The following is a 20,174-nucleotide window of genomic DNA, read 5'->3' on the forward strand; positions in this document are numbered from 1 at the left end:
TAAGTTACACTTTCATGATAAAGAGATTGAACTAAAGTACTTGTATGGGCTGAATTGAAAAATACTATTTCTTTTGTTTATCATTTTCAAATTGCAAATATTTGTAATAAAAATACTATAAAGTGAGCACTGTAAACTTTGTATTCTGTGTTGTAATAGAAATTAATATATTTTAAAATGTAGAAAAACATCCATAAATATTTCATAAATTTCAATTGGTATTCTCTTGCTTAACAGTGCGATTAATTGTGATTAATATTTTTAATCATAGTTAATTTTTTTGAGTTAAGCATGTGAGTTAACTGCGATTAATCAACAGCCCTACTTTCTAGCTTTTTAATCAAAATGTCATGTGGTACCAAGTCAAATGTCTTACAGAAGTCCAAGTAACTTCAATACTTCTACCTATATCAGCCAAATCTGGAATCACAGCAAAACAAGATATCGTTAGATTGACCAGATCTGTTTTCTATAAACCCATGTTGATTGGCATTAATTATGTTACTCTCCTTTAATTCTTTATTAATCAAATCCCGTGCCAGCTGTTCCATTATCTTGTTTGGGATCAATGTGAGGCTGACAGGACTATAACTACCTGGGTCATCCCATCTACCCTTTTTGAAAATTGGCACAACATTAGTTTTTTTCCGGTATTCTGGGAATTCTGGGAATTCCCCAGTGTTCTAAGACTTATTGAAAATCAGCGTGCTCTGAAGCCAGCTCTTTTAAAACTCTTGGATGCAAGTTATCCAGACTTGCTGATTTTTAAAATGTATGGCTTTAGTAGCTGCTATTTTACATCTTCCCATTATATTTCACATGTAAAATTGGAATACCTTTATTTTTCAGACTCTCATATTTCACAAATATGTTGCTTAATTAATCTCAAACTTTCCCCCAAATTCTCCTTTGGCAAGAGTTCACACATCAGAAATTTCAGGTGGAGAGATTTTGTTTTGATAAGAATAGTGATAGAAGGGTCACAAGTGGGATTATAAAGAAAAGATAGTTGTAATTTTAGGGCCTGACCTTGAAAGCCCTCATGGGGAATGACTTTAGTAAACTACACTTGTGAGTAAGCATTACTCATTTGAAGAAAGTTTGCAGGATTGTGTTAATATTTCAACTTAATACTTTTTTGTTTTCCATTCATTTTTATTAAACTGTTTATTTAGACTCATAGACTTTAAGGTCAGAAGGGACCATTATGATCATCTAGTCTGACCCCCCGCATGATGCAGGCCACAAAGCCGTCCCAACCCTTTCCCTTGACTCTGCTGTTGAAGTCCCCAAATCCTGTGGTTTAGAGACTTCAAGCAGCAGAGAATCCTCCAGCTAGCGACCCCTGCCCCATGCTGCGGAGGAAGGCGAAAAACCTCCAGGGCCTCTGCCAATCTACCCTGGAGGAAAATTCCTTCTCGACCCCAAATATGGTGATCAATAGAACCCCGAGCATGTAGGCAAGATTCTCCAGCCAGACCCTCATTGGCCATTGATACTATTTACCAGCGATGGCACACTGTTCATTTGACTAAAATCACGTTATCCCATTAAACCATTTCCTCCATAAACTTATCTAGCTTAATCTTAAAACCAGACAGGTCCTTCGCCCCCACCGTTTCCCTCGGAAGGCTGTTCCAATATTTCACCCCTCTGACGGTCAGAAACCTTCGTCTAATTTCAAGCCTAAACTTCCCCACGGCCAGTTTATATCCATTCGTTCTCGTGTCCACATTAGTACTGAGCTGAAATAATTCCTCTCCCTCCCTAGTATTTATTCCTCTAATATATTTAAAGAGAGCAATCATATCCCCCCTCAGCCTTCGTTTGGTTATGCTAAACAACCCGAGCTCCTCGAGTCTCCTTTCATACGACAGGTTTTCCATTCCTCTGATCATCCTAGTGGCCCTTCTCTGTACCCGTTCAAGTTTGAGTTCATCTTTTTTAAACATCGGAGACCAGAACTGCACACAGTACTCCAAATGAGGTCTCACCAGCGCCTTGTACAACGGAAGCAGCACCTCCTTATCCCTACTTGATATACCTCGCCTAATGCATCCCAACACCGCATTGGCTTTTTTCACCGCCACGTCACATTGTCGACTCATAGTCATCCTGCGGTCTACCAGGACTCCGAGGTCTTTCTCCTCCTCCGTTACTTCTAACTGATGCGTCCCCAGCTTGTAACTAAAATTGTTGTTAGTCATCCCTAAGTGCATCACCTTACACTTTTCACTATTAAATTTCATCCTATTTCTGTTACTCCAATTTACAAGGTCATTCAAGTCTCCCTGCAGAATATCCCGATCCTCCTCCGAATTGGCAATACCTCCCAACTTTGTGTCATCTGCAAACTTTATCAGCCCACTCCTACAATTGGTTCCGAGGTCAGTAATAAATAGATTAAATAAAATCGGTCCCCAAACCGAACCTTGAGGAACTCCACTGGTGACCTCCCTCCAACCTGACAGTTCACCTTTCAGTACGACCCGCTGCAGTCTCCCCGTTAACCAGTTCCTTATCCACCTCTGGATTTTCATATTGATCCCCATCTTTTCCAATTTAACCAATAATTGCTCGTGCGGTACAGTATCAAACGCTTTACTGAAATCAAGGTATATTAGGTCCACAGCATTTCCCTTATCTAATAAGTCTGTTACTTTCTCAAAGAAGGAGATCAGATTGGTTTGGCACGATCTGCCCTTGGTAAAACCATGTTGTAATTTGTCCCAATTGCCATTGACCTCAAGGTCCTTAACTACTTTCTCCTTCAGAATTTTCTCCAGGACCTGGCACACTACAGATGTTAAACTGACAGGCCTGTAGTTACCCGGGTCACTTTTTTCCCTTTCTTGAAAATAGGAACCACATTAGCTATTCTCCAGTCTAACGGTACCACCCCCGAGTTTAAAGATTCATTAAAAATTATCGCTAAGGGGCTTGCTATTTCTCATGCCAGTTCCTTCAATATTCTTGGATGAAGATCATCCGGTCCGCCCGACTTAGTCCCGTTAAGGTGTTCAAGTTTGGTTTCTACCTCGGATATGGTAATCCCCCCTCCTGTATCCCCCTCCATCACGCTGCCAATATTCCTAATCCCTTCATTGGCCTCATTGAACACCGATGCAAAATATTCGTTTAGATATTGTGCCATGCCTAAATTATCCTTAATCTCCACTCCAGCTATAGTCTTCAGCGGTTCCACTTCTTCTTTCTTTGCTTTCTTCCTATTTATATGGCTATAAAACCTCTTACTATTGCTTTTAATTCCCCTTGCAAGGTCCAACTCTACATGGCTTTTGGCCTCTCTCACTCCATCTCTACATGCTCTGACCTCAATAAGGTACGTTTCCTTACTGATCTCTCCCCTCTTCCACTCTTTGTACGCTTTCTGTTTTTTCCTAATCGCCCCTTTGAGACGGTCACTCATCCAGCTCGGTCTAAATCTCTTGCTTACTAACCGTTTTCCCTTTTTTGGGATACAGGCCTCCGACAGCTCCTGCAGCTTTAATTTAAAATAATCCCAGGCATCTTCTGCCTTTAGATCCATTAATATGTTTTCCCAATCCACTTCCCTTACCAGTCCTCTTAATTTATTAAAATTAGCCTTTTTAAAATTGTAAACCCTAGTCTTCGATTTAATTCTGTTAATCCTTCCATTTAGTTTAAACCGAATTAGCTCATGATCACTGGAGCCAAGGTTGTCCCCTACAACCATTTCCTCAACGAGGTCCTCACTACTCACCAAAACCAAATCCAAAATGGCCACCCCCCTCATCGGTTCAGCTACTACTTGATGAAGGAATTGATCAGCAAGCACATCTAGGAACATCTGAGCCCTATTATTGCTACTAGCATTTGTTCCCCAATCTATATCTGGGAAGTTAAAATCCCCCATAATTACACAGTTCCTATTAGTATTTACTTCCCTAAACACATTAAATAGTTCTTTATCCATATCCTGGGTCGATCCCGGCGGTCTATAGCACACCCCAAGCACTATCCCAGGGGAGGCTCTAGTAGTTATTTTACCCAGTGTGAGTATTGCCCAGACGGACTCCGTCTTATCCATTCCATCAGTTATTATTTGTTTACAGCTTATCTCATTATTGACATACAATGCCACCCCCCCACCTTTACCTTTGTTCCGGTCGTTCCTAAACAGCACATACCCTTCCATACCTGTACTCCAGTCATGATTGCCGTTCCACCAGGTTTCAGTTATTCCTACGATATCCGGTTTCATTTCTCGGACCAGGAACTCCAATTCCTCCATTTTGTTACCTAGGCTTCTCGCATTGGTGTATAAACATCCTAATGTATGCCGTTTAGCCTGTCTCCCAGTAGTTATGCAATTTGTTACGGACCCCTTACTGTTCATCCCCCCTCTCCTTCTTATGTCCAATTCCATCCCCCCGGCTATATCTCTTATCTCATCACTCACCTTTTCAATGTTGGAATCTAGCGTGGAGATCAACTGTACATCTCCCAACCGTCTCCCCCAACTTCCTAGTTTAAAGCTCTTTTGATGAGATGAGCCAGCCTCCCTCCCAGAAGTCTATTTCCTTCCCTACTCAGGTGAAGTCCATCCCGTGAGAACAGCTGTTTGTCCCCGAAAGCCTCCCAGTGGCCATACATCCCAAAGCCCTCCTTATAGCACCACTCCCTTAGCCAACTATTTATTCTCACAATCCTATCAGCCCTTTGCTGCCCTTCTCTAGGAACAGGCAGAATCCCACTAAGGATGATCTGAGCCTCTGTTTCCTTGAGCGTCTTCCCCAGCCTGGCATAATCTCCCTCGATTCTCTCTAACGGGAACCTAGCCGTGTCATTCGTTCCGATATGAAGGATTATCAAGGGGTTCTTACCTGCTCCTTTTAGTATCCTTTTCAACTGCAGGTCCACATCCCGTATCTTTGCGCCCGGTAGACAGCACACCCTTCTGTTCTCTGGGTCCGCCCTGGACACAGGCCTATCCAACCTCCTCAGTAAGGAGTCCCCAATCACATAAACCTGCCGTCGCCTGGCGACTGTGCGATCTACCAATCTATCTTCTGTTCCCTCTAGTCGAAACCTGTGTCTGTTCCTATTTTCCCTCATACTCCCCCCTGTGCCATCCTGTATACTCCCGGAGCCCAGATTTGGTGCTGTCTCCATCAACTCCTCCCCTCTCTCTATTGGACTAGCTGCTCTTCTCTTCTTCCTCACCCTCCCACCTTCAGTTACCACCTGCTGCCCCCCCTCCTTGTTATCCAAACACCCAAACCTGTTCCTAAGTTCTATTTCCCCTTCGCTAGCCCTCCTTTTCCTTGGCCTGCTTCTCACGGTCACATGCTTCCACTGCCCTTGTTCGTCCCCTAATATTCCCCCCTCACAGTCCTCAGCCTCTGCTTCCACCTGCACCCCTGAGCATTCCCCTTCTGCCCCTCCTTGCCTTTCCTCCATCAGCTGCTCAAACCCCCTTCTAAACTCCACCAGGGTATCTACCTGCATCTCCAACCCCTTAATCTTTTCTTCCAATAACTGTATTAGGCGGCACTTCATGCAAACATACCTCTGTTCAGGCTCACCCGCTAGAACCATATACATACCGCAGCTTCCACATGCAATCATCTGCATTCTGTCCACTGCTGCCTGGCTCATGGCTGCTACAGTCTCTGCCCACAGCACCTGGGGACACAGAGCACACACCACACCGCGCCCTCCTGCCTCCCCTTCCACCTCCCCCTGCAAACTCCCACTCAAACTCCCCTGTTAGCAGTCCTGTTTGCTGCCTCCTGTGCCGCTTCATTCCTCTGAAGCATCCCTAAGAATATTTTTCTTAGTATTTCAGTCTTCTTCCATGTAATTACAGTGTGTATTGTTTTGTTCCCGCTGTTGTCAATACATTGCCTCAACAAATTATTGGTTACTTTTTGATCCCATGTGTCTGATTTATCAAGATTGTATCACTATCAGAGCGGTGGTATATCTCTAACTTTTGGGGCCATCAGTTCAGTAATCATAGAACTGGAAGAGACTTCGAGAGTCCAGTCTCCTGCACTCATGGCAGGACTAAGTATTATGTAGACCAGGGGTCGGCTATGTAGACCAGGGGTCAGCAATGTTCGGCAAGCGGCTCGCCAGGGTAAGCACCCTGGCGGGCCGGGCCAGTTTTATTTACTTGCTGACGCGGCAGGTTCGGCTGATCGCGGCCCCTACTGGCCGCGGTTCGCCGTCCTGGGCCAATGGGGGCGACGAGAAGCGGCACAGGCGAGCGATGTGCTGGCCGCGAACGTTGCCGACCCTTGATGTAGACCATTCCTGACAGGTGTTTGTCTAACCTGCTCTTAAAAATCTCCAATGATGGAGATTCCACAACCTCCTTAGGCAATTCATTCCAGTGTTTAACCACCCTGACAGGAAGTTTTTCCTAATGTCCAACCTAAACCTCCCTTGCTGCAATTTAAGCCCATTGCTTCTCGTCCTATCCTCAGAGGTTCAGAAGAACAATTTTTCTCCCTCCTCCTTGTAACAACCTTTTTTGTACTTGAAAACGGTTATCACATCCCCTCTCGTCTTCTCTTTTCTAAACTAAACAAACTTGATTTTTTCAATCTTCCCTCATAGGTCATGTTTTCTAGACTTTTAATCATTTTTGTTGCTCTTTTCTGGGCTTTCTATAATTTGTCCACATCTTTCCTGAAATATGGCACCCAGAACTGGACACAGTACTCCATTTGAGGCCTAATCAATGCAGAGTAGAGCGGAAGAATTACTTCTTGTGTCTTGCTTATAACACTCCTGCTAATACGTCCCAGAATTATGTTCGCTTTTTTTGCAACAGTGTTACACTGTTGATTTATACTTAGTTTGTGGTCCACTATGACCCCCAGATCCCTTTCCGCAGTACTCCTTCCTAGGCAGACATTTCCCATTTTATATGTGTGCAACCGATGGTTTCTTTCTAAGTGGAATACTTTGCATTTGTTCTTATTGAATTTCATCCTATTTACTTCGACCATATCTCCAGTTTGTCCAGATCATTTTGAATTTTGATCCTATTCTCCAAAGTACTTGCAACCCCTCCCAGCTTGGTATCATCCGCACACTTTATAAGTGTACTCTCTATGCCATTATCTAAATCATTGATATTGAAGATATTGAACAGAACCGGACCCAGAACTGATCCCTGTGGGACCCCACTCGTTATGCCCTTCCAGCATGTTTGTGAACCACTGATAACTCTCTAGGAACGGTTTTCCAACCAGTGTTGCACCCACCTTATAGTAGCTCCATCTAGGTTGCATTTCCCTAGTTTGTTTATGAGATGGTCATGCGAGACAGTATCAAATGCTTTTAGTAAAGTCAAGATATATCACATCTACTGCTTCCCTCCTATTCAAAAAGCTTGTTACCCTGTCAAAGAAAGCTATCAGGTTGATTTGACATGATTTGTTTTTGACAAATCCATGATGACTGATACTTACCACCTTAATGTCCATATGGTTACTGTATATACTATTTGCACATTTATGACAATCTGATTTTTAATAAGAATAAAATGTATTTCCAAAAAGCATGTGTTATAGACACAAGAAGGTCTAAGAAAAGGTTTTTAGGATAATGAAAGGTAGTTCCTGGGCCCACTGGCCCTTATCCTAATTCAGGGTTTGAAAAACCCACTAATTCATTTATTTCTGACAGTGGGAAAGCTTTCCCCAACCAGTGGGTCCTCAGACATCAATTTCCAGAGAATCTGTTCTATTAGGTATTTTAGTTAGGTTTCTTGCCATATGTGCTGTGACAATAATCTTCTGAATGTGAACAGATGCATTAATATCTTTCTCAATCTGTAGACAGGGGGTTCCAATGCATCTTTAGCTGCTCATAGCTTTCCCAAATGCCAGCAGAATGAAATTAACTCAGCTGCAGTCAGTGTCACCAATTCATAATCCTGTGTTCAGCAGTGAAACGGGCCAGAATTATCTCCATATTACCCTGCTGACTGGGAAAGTTGTGAGCAACAGAAAAGACAGGCACTCAAGCTAATCATTAGAGGATACAAAGAAGGAACCTGGCCAGCTGGGGGGCCATCACTTCAAACACACAAGCTCATATACCTAACATCCAGGATACTAGGAGAGGAGGAGAGATCCATAAACAACTCCTTGCAACCGCAAGGTAGCTGGTTGAAGGGCAGAATAGGAGAAAACTATTCCTTTGCAGAAGGCAGGAAAGGACAGGAGAAACACATTTATGAAGCCCTTGTGATAGTGAAGCAGACTGTCAAGAACATGGTGAGGAAAAGAGAGATCTTTCTACTTTCTAACAGTGGAGGGTGGGAGTGAGAAGGGAAACTTCATAGTTATCAAAAACAACAAGGAGTCTGGTGGCACCTTAAAGACTAACAGATTTATTTGGGCATAAGCTTTCGTGAGTTAAAACCTCACTTCTTCGGATGCATAGAGTGAACTTTCACTCTATGCATCCGAAGAAGTGAGGTTTTAACTCACGAAAGCTTATGCCCAAATAAATCTGTTAGTCTTTAAGGTGCCACCAGACTCCTTGTTGTTTTTGTAGATACAGACTAACACGGCTACCCCCTGATACTTGACTTCATAGTTATCAGACACCTAGGGCTAAATTCATTTGTGCTGTGGGGTATGTACCAGCACAGGGACTAAGAAGAGGCAGTTTATGCCTCCCCTATTAAGGTCCAGTGTTCAGGCTAGGACAGGCATCAAGGCTACCCAAATTGCACCTCCATTTTAGTGGCCCCTATATTCCATTTCAGGTGCAAAATCACCAGGACAGTAAGAATACCCTGGCCAGGCCCCTTGTTATCCCCAGTCTACCTGCTTCTTTCTCTGCCCTATCCCTGCTCTGCTTCCACTTCTCCTCCAAATTCAGATGCCCTTTATGTCAAGAACTGCTGTGAAGGGGTATTAGTTGGTTGCCCTGCAGCCCCTAGCAGCCAGAAGCTCGTTAAAAAGATGCCTGAATAGGATCCAGATTGCAGCACCCTGACAAGCCCACCTCTTTCACAGCACTTGAAGATAGAGATCTGGCTTCTCGCAAAGCTTTGCCCCTTATTCTCACTTGTGCCCACCACCGAAACATCTTCCATGTTGGCCTTTGGCTAGTCATAGGTCTTGTACTCTGGCTAGTGGAAACTGATGATTATTCTTTTGGAAATTGAAAACAGGATACTGTATTGATCCATTAGAGTGTGAAACTCTCAGTGAGGAGAGAAATTCAAAAAATATTATTCTAAAGCTTTAATGTATTGTATTAATGTATTGTAGCTGGTGTTCCATGATCAACTCTACACCATACTGTCAGTTGTGATTGGGGAGTAAATACCACTAAATAAGGGCAACTTGGCCAAATAGCCAAGTGGTCTCAGAAAAAGGAGGAGATTAAAATAATGGAGTGCGACTTTGAAGACGGCTGTAGGGAAAACATTATACAGTATAGGGAAAATATATTACAGAATATATTGTAGAACCAGCCCTCACAGCTCTTAGAACTCACTTCTCTGACTTTTGGAACTCAAAAGTCATGTTTTATATGTCTTACAAGATTATAAAAACACAAAAAAGTGAATGAATAATTTGAACAGGCAGTCCAATTATAATAGACAATTTTGTATCTCTGGTTGGTTGGATCTACGTATTACAGTGATAGGAACATAGAAGCTTTCTGAAACTTAATATTTTAGATGCAAGAAAATCTGTTTCTTAAATCCACCATGTTTCCGCTTTTCCTTGGGATTGAACAAAAGAGCTAGAAAGAGAAAACTAAAGGCTAGATTTACTTTCATAACCCAGCATACGTAATTAAATAGGTTTGCTCATAAACTGGTATAAATCAGCATAGTTCCATTTATTTCAAAGGAGCTACACTGATTTACACCAGCTAAGGATCTGGCCCTTAAATTGCAGTTCAAAAATGGCAGGCCAGACTATTTGAAAACAATGACATATGGAAAACAAAAGACCAAGGCACAGCAATGGGTTGGTAAAGATAAAGTTTGTTGTGCTGCTGCCCTTGCTCTGTCTTCTCTCTGGATAAATATAAGACTTCAGGTTCCAGAGCTATAAACTCAGCACCCTTCATCAACACCAAATTCACTTAATTTTTTTTTTTTAGAAGAAACAATAACTTCACTACATGGAATAAAAAGGAATATGTATTCAGTTCTTGACCTCTGTTCTTAGATTGTCAACAGAGGGATCAATTAATGCTTCGTGTGGTACTGGTTTTGTGATTGGGACACCAGTCCATTAAGAATTGGATTGGGAGTCTAACTCCTTTTAGACAGGCCATGAAAGAACCATTGTGTGGTGGTAATCTTTTGGCTTGTGTTGGATTTGAACCTTAGTCCTAGAGGCAAAAAGTTCCATGTCTTGCTGCCAATCCCCTGACCCTTTTAGTCCCCACTCCCATTGAATTAGTTGTTTATTTGTTTGTTTATATTGTGCTGTATCTGAATACAGTCTTGAATTTTTTAAGACAATTGTGGTATGTTCTGTGCATCTGTGGTTAGAATCTGACCTTATATTTGCTGATGGATTGTTTTGGAACTACCAAAGGTGCAATTCTTGCCACCAGAACAGAATTCTGAAGAAGGCTGGGCAGAGAGAGATATGGGGTATTTTAAGTAGTTTTGGATTCAGATGCAAGATTTTGAATAATTTTTAAGTAATTTTTATTTTGGACTGTTAACTGCATCTCTTGTCCTGTTCAGATTCCAGACTCCATCATTTCTCGTGGTGTTCAGGTGCTCCCACGAGACACAGCCTCCCTCAGCACTACCCCTTCAGAATCTCCTCGTGCCCAGGCCACCTCTCGTCTCTCCACTGCGTCCTGCCCAACACCAAAAGTAAGTGCAATGCCTTGCCATCTCCCAGTGTTCGGATGTATAATCTGATTGATAGTTCCCTTCCGCTGGTGAAGGTAGGATCACATGCAAGATTTTGCTGTTGAAAATTACAAATGAATGAAAAATAGTGTATTGTTACACAAATTACAGTGTGGGACCAGCAATAGGTTACGAAAGGTCTTGTATAATTTTGTGGCTCCTGTATTGAACCATTGCTGCAGCTCCTATTTGCCAACAGTGAAGCATATTACATATTTGAAAGCACTTGTCTTCTGTTATCTATTGCAATATTGATCATGAGTATGAGAATGTTAACCCTTTGAAATTCTCTGTTCATTCCCTGAATAGTACAGATAACTCTGCCACTGAATAACAGGATTAAACTAATAGAATACTTTCACCAAAAGGATGTGTGCATATTTATAACCTGGGCTGGGGCAGCTCTTTGCCCCAATATAATACTGATGAATTTAAAACACTTTCAAGCCAACTTGTTTTGCTTTAACTTGGATACTTGCTGCCTGATATTTGAAAACAACTCTAAATTGACTAGAAAGAAAGTTTTAATGCCAACCTTTTGGGATTATTATTCAATTCTTGCAGATTATTCCATGTTGGTTTAATTTATTCAGGTGAACTCCATTTATATGTGTTTTATATCAGTCCTCAAAGACAGTAAATTGGAAGCTAAGGGAATGAACTAGTTGCAAGACCAGTAATGATCATGATTACTTTCTTCTGGAGAGTTCTCCATTTGTGTTCAGCTAGTGTTGTTCATATCACAAAGTTCTCTTTTTGATGTACGTTATACCAACATGTTAAAAGACTCATAGCAAATGACGAACAGTAACGTTACTTCTCATCTAATTGATCATGATCCTTAGAGATTATTCTGCTTGCTAAAATGATTGCAGATGTCTGACTATTCATTTTTCTTGCTATCTCATTTCTTTTCTGTCAGCAATTTAGATTAACCTGTAGCCACCCATGGAGCTGTCTCAGTTTAACATTTTTGACAGTTTTATGAACTGCACGCCTTGACTATAATAGAATTTTGGTGTCAGCATGTGGTGGACTTCACTAAGCAGTTCGTTGCTTTTAAAACAAGATTCAGCGAAACCTTCAGCTTTGCTTGATTTTGTTTCTTGTATTTGCTTTCCAAAATAAATTGTCACTTATAGGATGGTCTCATTAAAATACAGCCTGGAAGGGTATTAAATAGGAATACCCAGGACAGAAGAGGAATGCACAAGCCAGGAGAGGGAAAATGTGGGCCCAATACTCAGAGTTTGTGCCTTTTGAAAAGATTTTGAAGCAGGCGTGTCCACAGACATACACACAAAAAGCACAGGAGGCCAATAAAAGGTCTAAACAATATTCATTATACTATAGAGAGACTCCCCATGAAATTGAAATAGTCAAAGCAATATATGGCAAAGAGAAGGGCCACAGTGTGCCAGCTCTGAAACAGAATCCACACTATTGGACAGTCTTTATGAGATAAGGAGTTATACAAGGAAGCAAGAGGGAAACACGAAGCACATGTTGAGATTGAGAGTTTTCCATATGAAGTTGGTTGGAATAAGTCCCCACTAAACAAGGACCACCATTTTGTAAACTTAATTTAGCCCATGTTTAATTGTCATTTCTTATCAGCAACTCAACTGTATTTTCAAGACAGGCTAAATCACTGAGCACCTTCTAGAACATAGGAATTGCTGTGCCAGATCAGACCACTGGTCCAATTATTCCAGTATTGTACTTCCAGCAGTAGACAGTACAAGTTGCTTCAGAGGAAGGTTCAAGAAAACCCAGCAATAGACAGTTTGGGAATAATTTGAACACAGGAAAACCTTCTTAATCCCCAATATTTAGAGGTTGAATTAAAAGCTTGATCTTTTATTTCCCATACAAAGCTCTTGGGGTTTTTTTATTCCTTACCATAAAAATTCAGGTTATTCTTGTTATATGTATAAATGTTTAGTCATCTTTTGAATCCTGCTAAATTTTCAAGAAGCGGTTGGCTACCAAATATAATGGAATATATGGTTATTGCCTGTTCCTTAGGGAATACTCATGTTTCTTGGTATCTCTACAATGTTCATTATTTTTTCCTTTTGGAACCTGGATTTCTAATCATACAACATGCATGCAAATTTTGCTGGAGCTGATGTCAGAGCTCTTGACTCACCCAGGTAATGGGGTTAACTATAAATTCTAATCTGTAACATGCAATTGATTTGTTAGAATCTGTTTATTTTAATCTGCAAGTGTTTAACATATGTGTCATTTCATATTCCTGTTTTTGAAGTTCACTTTAGATTATGGAGAATCGTAAACACACACATACAAGGATTGTAGTGTAAAATAGAGAAGCCTTAGCAGACGGCAACTCACAATCCACATAATTACACACAAAAATCACAACTCCCATCAATATGTTAATATAGAAAACTATTTCCCCAAGGGTATGAGACAAAAAAATTCTTTATGAACTACAAACTCCAGACTATCTTATTATACCCATTAAAAGTGTATTTTTGTCCTGTGTACCACAACCTCAGTAACTCTTTACTGACTCTGCTGTTTTAGCAAAAGATCAGTCCCTCTCAGTCAAGAACCAAGCTTCAGCAATTATAGTAGCAACTATGCTGGATTAACATACATGCAGATTCAGAAGTGATGGGTTATGAAAGGTATATTAGGATTATGGGGTAGGGTTGTTGATAGTCTTGGTTGGTTAGGTGTGTAAGGAAAAGTTTGTAACCTCTCATAAGCTTATTTTGAAAATTTTTATATACTGAATACGCATGTATAGCATGTGGTCAGACATATTTTAAACATCAAAATAAATATTTTAAAAATTAAGTTTCTCAGTTTTTGCAGTTTCTCCCACATTTTCTGAAAATTTGCCACGAACGCAGCACTAAGTATAGACTAATGAGCTCCACATATGTATTTAGAATCAATCATCAAAAGTTCCATTGCTTCCCTAAATTATCCCTAAGTTTTGTCCCTGTATTAGTCTAGTTCTTGGTTGTTAATGAAGCTGGATTTTCACTGAGACTGCAGGAGTAAGGTCATCAGCCTGTAATCAGTCAGGGCCCCCCAAAAGCTCCTTTAGTTGCTCTGATAAGGTTTTGGTGCATTTCTATAGAAATCCTTGTGTAAAATGCAAACTGTTTTTTGAACAAAGCACTCTTTGGGCTCAATGCAAATGTCAACATATTTATGGTAGTTGGTTGCAGAGATGGAGACAACATTTTTAAGAGTTTCACCAAAAAACACGGGCAAACTGAGGTATCAGTCCTCTTTTTTCAATCAGCCAACCAGGAACCTCATCTTACTTCATGAGGTTTAAATTGTGTTCTGAATATCCATATCTTAAAAGTATAGGATGATAATACCTAAGCAGTTCTCTCAAGTTTTCCATATTACTTTCACTGGCTGAGCAAATCACAAGATCTCCTTATCATAATAATCTCTATATTCTTGGATGGCATTTTGACCAATTTAGATGCAATATCCTTTTCCTATAAAGAAGCAATACCATTAAGTAGGAACGCATTTTCCCCTATGAGACTGCTTGTAGCCTTTATTGAGTAATTTCTTTTGTTTAACAAATCACCTTGAATTAAATGTCAATGTTGATTTTTTTCCTTTAGTTTTTCCTCTGTTTCTTCATCTGCAGCATCTCATAGATTCTAATTTGCCATCTACTATCTCAAAGAGCATATCCAGGGCAAATGCTTAAATCATTTCCTTAAACTGCTAATTTTGGAGCACAGAGAGTTTTATGCTGTTACCAGTAAAGAAAATTGCAACTTTTCTTTTCAAGTTCAAATCTTTCCCTTTCATTTTTTCTAATGGCACAATCAATATTTCATTTTTTGCCATTTTTGTGTGTCGGAGACACAAAGTAGATGTTGAAGAGCTGCAAGAAGACTAGAGACAGGGGTTTTAAATTATCATCATGAATACATTCCAGCAAATACAATGATATCAAAAACATCTTACTTACGGGATCAGCAAATTCATCAATTTTTTGCTCTTGCACTTCAAGAAACAAAGTTTCATTCAATGGCATGTGTAATCATTAAGGATCCAAAGAAACCAGTTTATCACTTTTTGAGATGAGCACATTTTTACTATCTTGCTTTTCTCTTGACAATTTTTACATTTTATTTTTTTTTTAATTATCTGTTTTCTTTACTTCACTCACTTCTTTTCTTGTTGCTTACCCTGTCCTTCATCTTTCGGACCTTGAATCAGATATATTTGTATGCTATTAGATAATATGTTCACTCCTGTTTGGAGTAGTCAGCAGCGAGTTTCACTTTTACTAGGTATAACAAGAAAGAACAAACCAGTGAATTCACCACTTTGAAAGGTAAGATGAGGAAGCCAACTTTGGATGAAGGCCCACTATCATGCCCTATTAATCTTCCAGAAGTTTTTAGATTCCAGATAATCCAGTCTTTACACAGTTCACAGCTCCACCCATTCCCCTCTCTTTAGTATCTAAGGTCAATTGATTCTGCCAACTAACTACATCATCCTCTCCTGTTACTGGTGGCTACCCATTCCCCATCCTCTCAAGGTTTCTAGACGCTTCTGTAACTTTCATATTGATTCTTAGTAGGCTTAATAAGAACTTCGTTTTCCTTATCACTTTTAATGATAGTTAAAGTTTATATTCCCTGAGTAAAGGTAGAGAGACCATATTCCCAGTGTAAAAAAATTTCAAATATGTATGTGCAGCAGAGTGCGGTATGACCCCATTGGCTCCTGTCTCTGCTTGGTCCACGAAATCACTCTGAGACCCTGGGGTTAGTAACCACAGGTTCAGTTTATTCACAGGCTTGTTCCCACCACCGTGTCACCACGTACAGTTGGCCCTTCACCGTCTGCAGGCTGGAGAGAGGGAAGAGCTACCTCCTTGCTTCCACTCTCTGCCTTTTCCCTTTCTTTCTGCTCTTCCCCAGCTTCCTTCTCCTGAGGCTTTTATACAGCCCCAGGCTAATTAGGCGGCAGCTGTCTCTGCCTCCCCAATTAGGACCAGGTTATCTCCAGCCAGCTCTAATCTATCCCCCTAAATGGGAGCTGGCATGACAGAGGGCTGAATCAGCAACCCTTTGCCCAGCACCCTGTCACACACTTCCCCCCCCTTCTCCAACCGCCAGGGTCACCCCTCTGTGTTATCTCCTTCCTCTAACGGGGGTGGGGGGGGCTCTATGGGGGAGTCTTTTCCCCTCTTTTGGGTCAGTTCCAGAGTTTCCCATGTGGGGTTCCTTCATCTCCCTTCCCCCCCAAAAAATTACATTGTGTGTGTGTGGGGGGGGGGTGGATGGCCCCAGAGCTCCACTGCAACACACAGGTCCTTGCACCATTCACAGCCCCTTGGGTGTTTCCCTGTTTTTACCCCCTTCCCTTCCATCAGGAATTCGGGGTTGGTCCCAGCCCTCTCCAGACACTTAGGGTTTCCTGTCCCCCAAGCTTGTCCAACAGGGCCTGGGTCTCTTCCTCTGGGGGTGCGCTAATAAGGGTCTCCGCCAGGTCTTGTTCTCTGATCGAGGACTCTGGGATGGACATCTCACCCATAGCTTCACTCTCCATTCTCAGGCTCTGTTGTCTACGGGTTTTCTGCTCTGAGGTCTCTCCCCCCTTCCTCGAGGAATCTCCCCTTTTTCTTATATTGGGCTTTCTCCCTCTGCCCCAGTCCGTACCCACCACCACTGGAGAAGGCAGCCCCTTTACTATCCTGACCCGTTGCCACTTAAAACTACCCTGAACCTCCAGGGGCACCTGGGCCAAAGGGCATTGCCTCCTATCCCTGTGGATGCATTCTACGTCCATCTTCACACCGGGAATCCACCAGTGTGGCCTCACCAGTTTCCTTTGTACCAGAGAGCAAGCCGAGGCCGAGTCCACCAGGTCTTGCTGGGGTTTCCTCCCCTCCATTACTGGAATAGTGGACAGCTTCCGCCCCTTTCCCTGCCCTCCAGCGTTTGCCCAGACACAAAACTCTGCCCACTCACAATCTGTGTGCAGGCAGTCCCACTTCTGTGTCCCGGTCGTCCGCACTGCAAGCAGACAACCAGTCTGGACCCATGGGAGCCCCTCGGGTGTCCTCCCATTTGTTCTGCAGACCCTTCCCAGATGGGGGTTCTGTGGGCCTTGTCTCCACTTCCTTGCTCAGCCATCCCTCCTTCCTGGGGAAGTCTGCCTCCGTGTACTACTCTGTAAGCTTTACAGCCACCTCGACTATATTTGGTTGGTGCCTCCTCACCAACACCTTATGTTCTCATGGAGGCCCTGTAAAAACTGCTCTTGGACAAGCACGTCCATAATCTCCCCCACTGTCTGTGCGTCCGGCCTCAGCCAGTGGGCAGCCAGTCCATTAACCTTTGGGCAAATACCCGGGGCTGCAACCCTCCCGTCCACCTCGCCGACTGGAACTTCTGGCAGTACTTCTCTGTGGACAGCCCCACCCGATCCAGGATGGTTGCCTTTACTGCTTCATAATTCCTGGCCTGCTCTTCACTTAGGGCCCTGTAGGCTGCTTGGGCTTCGCTGGTTAGGTAGGGAGCCAGTCGCAGGGCTCTGTCCCATCCAGCCCCTGCGGCTACTCGCTCAAAGGTGCCTAGGAAGGCATTGGGTCATCTGTCAGGCCTATTTTACACAGTCCTAAGCCTGGCGCCCGAACGCCATCCCCTCCTGTGGGACTCACCATTTTCTGCAGGAGCTGCCTTTGGGATGCTGGGCTGCTCCCAAATGAAGTCCTGCAGGCTCTTCTGCTGTTCGGCCTGCCAGGTGAGCAAGACCTGTCTCTCCAGCTGGTGGGCTTGTTGAAAATTCTCCATTGCCTTCCGCACCTCCTCCTGCTGCTTGACCAGCCATTGCAGGGTCTCCTCCATCTCCGGGCTCCCAAACACTTGATCTAGCACTGGATCCTGGACAAGCCGCCATGTGTAGCAGAGCGTGGCAGGGCCCTCTTGGCTCCTGTCTCTGCTAGGTCCACAAAGTCACTCCAAGACCCTGGGGTTAGTAACCCCAGGTGCAGTTTATTCACAGGCTTGTTCCCACCACCATTTCACCATGTACAGTTGGCCCTTCACCATCTTCAGGCAGGAGGCAACGAGGGAAGAGCTATCTCCTGGCTTCCACTCCCTGCCTTTCCCCTTCTTTCTGCTCTTCCCCAGCTTCCTTTCCCTAAGGCTTTTATACAGCCCCAGGCTAATTAGACGGCAGCTGTCTCTGCCTCCCCAATTAGGACCAGGTTATCTCCAGCCAGCTCTAATCTATCCCTCTAAATGGGAGCTGGCATGACAGAGGGCTGAATCAGCAACCCTTTGCCCAGGACCCTGACACAGTATGTAATGTTTGTGTAAATACTTCAGAAAAATCCCAGAAAAAAGTGGAAAAACTCTTATCCACCCTCGCTAAAACAAAACAAAAAAAATAACACCAGCATGGTTTATTTCTGGAATAAAAATTCTGTTTTGGGTTTTTCAACCATGATGCCTCGTTGCTTCCTCTGCAATATGGTCATTTGAACACCAAATAAAGTGAGATAGCACTTAAAAGTTACAATCTGGCCCTTAATGTCAGTTATTCCATACAGTGAAGTGAGTTATCAATTTTAACCCGAAGTTTTAAATTAAAACCAATTGTCATTGTTTTCAGTCCCAACCCAGGTCCCTGTTGCTGGCAGGGTTGCCCATCACCATCTTGGCAGGGATCCTGCCGAAACATGCCAAGCTAGTCTCCAGTTATACAACCAACTCCCCATAGAGTTTCTCTGGGTCACTTCCTCCCCGTTTCTCCAGGGCTTGCCGTCTCGGGGTTCTCACAGTCTCTACTCCCTCTGTGGTATCCCAAGCCTGGGGGTCTTGGGTCATCATCGTCTGGCTGACCTCTGAGTCCTGGAGTGCAGGCGGACTTTCCAAAGGAGCATGCAGCGCACATCCTTTCTCGTCGGCAGTCAGCCCAGACTGAGCTGAGCTGTTTCCTTTTATAGCCTGGTTCCAGCTGGAGCATGCCCAGCAGAGCTGAAGGGGTGGGGCCTCCTGGGCCCAAAGAGAAGAATTAACCCTTGCAAAACCAGTGCAGGGCTGGTACACTCCATCACACAGTGCAACTACTAGACATCAGGGCAGTACTAGAAGTTTCTTTTTGGAGGTTCTTAACTAAGCTCCTGGGAGAAGTCCTGCTTTGTACCCTCCAGGTTTCATTCTATTTTATTCTATTTATGCTTCCCTCGTTACCATGTTTTCAGTACCTACAGGGAATGAGCAACTCTGACAGATTGGTGCAGCTCCAGGAGGTTGACTCCATGGGAGTGGAATCTCATCCTTCAAGTTTTCACAAGCATTTGCTACAATGTAAGGTATCTTGCAATAGACTAGCTGTCCTAAGTGGTGATTCCTTAATTTCCCTTGTAGAAATGTTTTGGCTTTTCTTCTAAAAGTGTTCAAGGCCATCCTTAAAATCTTTGCTTTCCCATCTCTGCAATCATGCAACCATAAGAGAGTGGGATTCTGGTTGGAATTTTTTTTTTTTATTCTTGCAAAGACCTTTTACTCATCATATTAGCTTTCATTGGGGTTAGTCCTTTGTTTCACAGGTGTGATAGGGCCATTATTTGAGCTTGACAACACCTTGAAATTACTGTCTTCTAACATAGTATTTTTAGTTGCTAACACTTCTGCTAAGTGAGTAGGTCAATAATGAGAGAACTCAGTTTTTCTCCCCTCTGCTTCAGGTTTCTCCCTCCTCTTCTCCCCTCCTCCCTCCCAGAAGATAGTTTTGATCTTCCACCAGACTTCATCCTAATGGTATATACAGAATTTCATATCAGTTAGCTCATTGTTTTTCTACCCACTGTCTTAATCTGGTTTTCTCCCATGACAAAAACTAACATTTGTTGGATGTTAGATGTTTACATGTGTTCTGAAATTTTATGTACCTCTTTCACAAAAGTTTGAGACAGTCACACAGTTGTGTTCACAAAGGCAAAGCTGCCATAATGGGCCAAATGGGCCAGAGAATTTATTTCAGTCACAGTTTAGTCAGTCATGCCACTTCTCCAGAGGAGCCTCCACTTTCTGGGCAGTAAGAGCTTAGTCATTCAGATTTGAAGTGTGCAAGGCAGCAACTTATTTTTCCCCTCACAAGTTTATAGGGCATTACTGTACTAACTGGATTTCACTGCATCTTGGGATACTTCCTTAGGTCTTAAATTCCTTGAAGGGGCAAAATAATATAAGCCCTTCTTCCCTGGGTATTTCTTATTACATTCACTGAC

At 42.7% G+C, this 20,174-nt stretch overlaps 1 protein-coding gene across 49 annotated transcripts in view; it reads left to right on the forward strand.

The window, feature by feature from the left end:
* GPHN (gephyrin) overlaps positions 1-20,174 on the forward strand; it is a 534,893-nt gene that overhangs the window by 366,701 nt on the left and 148,018 nt on the right. For all 49 annotated transcript variants that reach the window (XM_065592887.1, XM_065592897.1, XM_065592862.1 and 46 more), the window contains one exon: positions 10,733-10,867. In XM_065592887.1, coding sequence (XP_065448959.1) covers positions 10,733-10,867 — 135 coding nt within the window. The remainder of the gene's footprint in view (positions 1-10,732; positions 10,868-20,174) is intronic.

This window comes from Chrysemys picta, chromosome 4 (genome assembly GCF_011386835.1).
Source record: "Chrysemys picta bellii isolate R12L10 chromosome 4, ASM1138683v2, whole genome shotgun sequence".
Taxonomy (NCBI): Eukaryota; Metazoa; Chordata; order Testudines; family Emydidae; genus Chrysemys; species Chrysemys picta.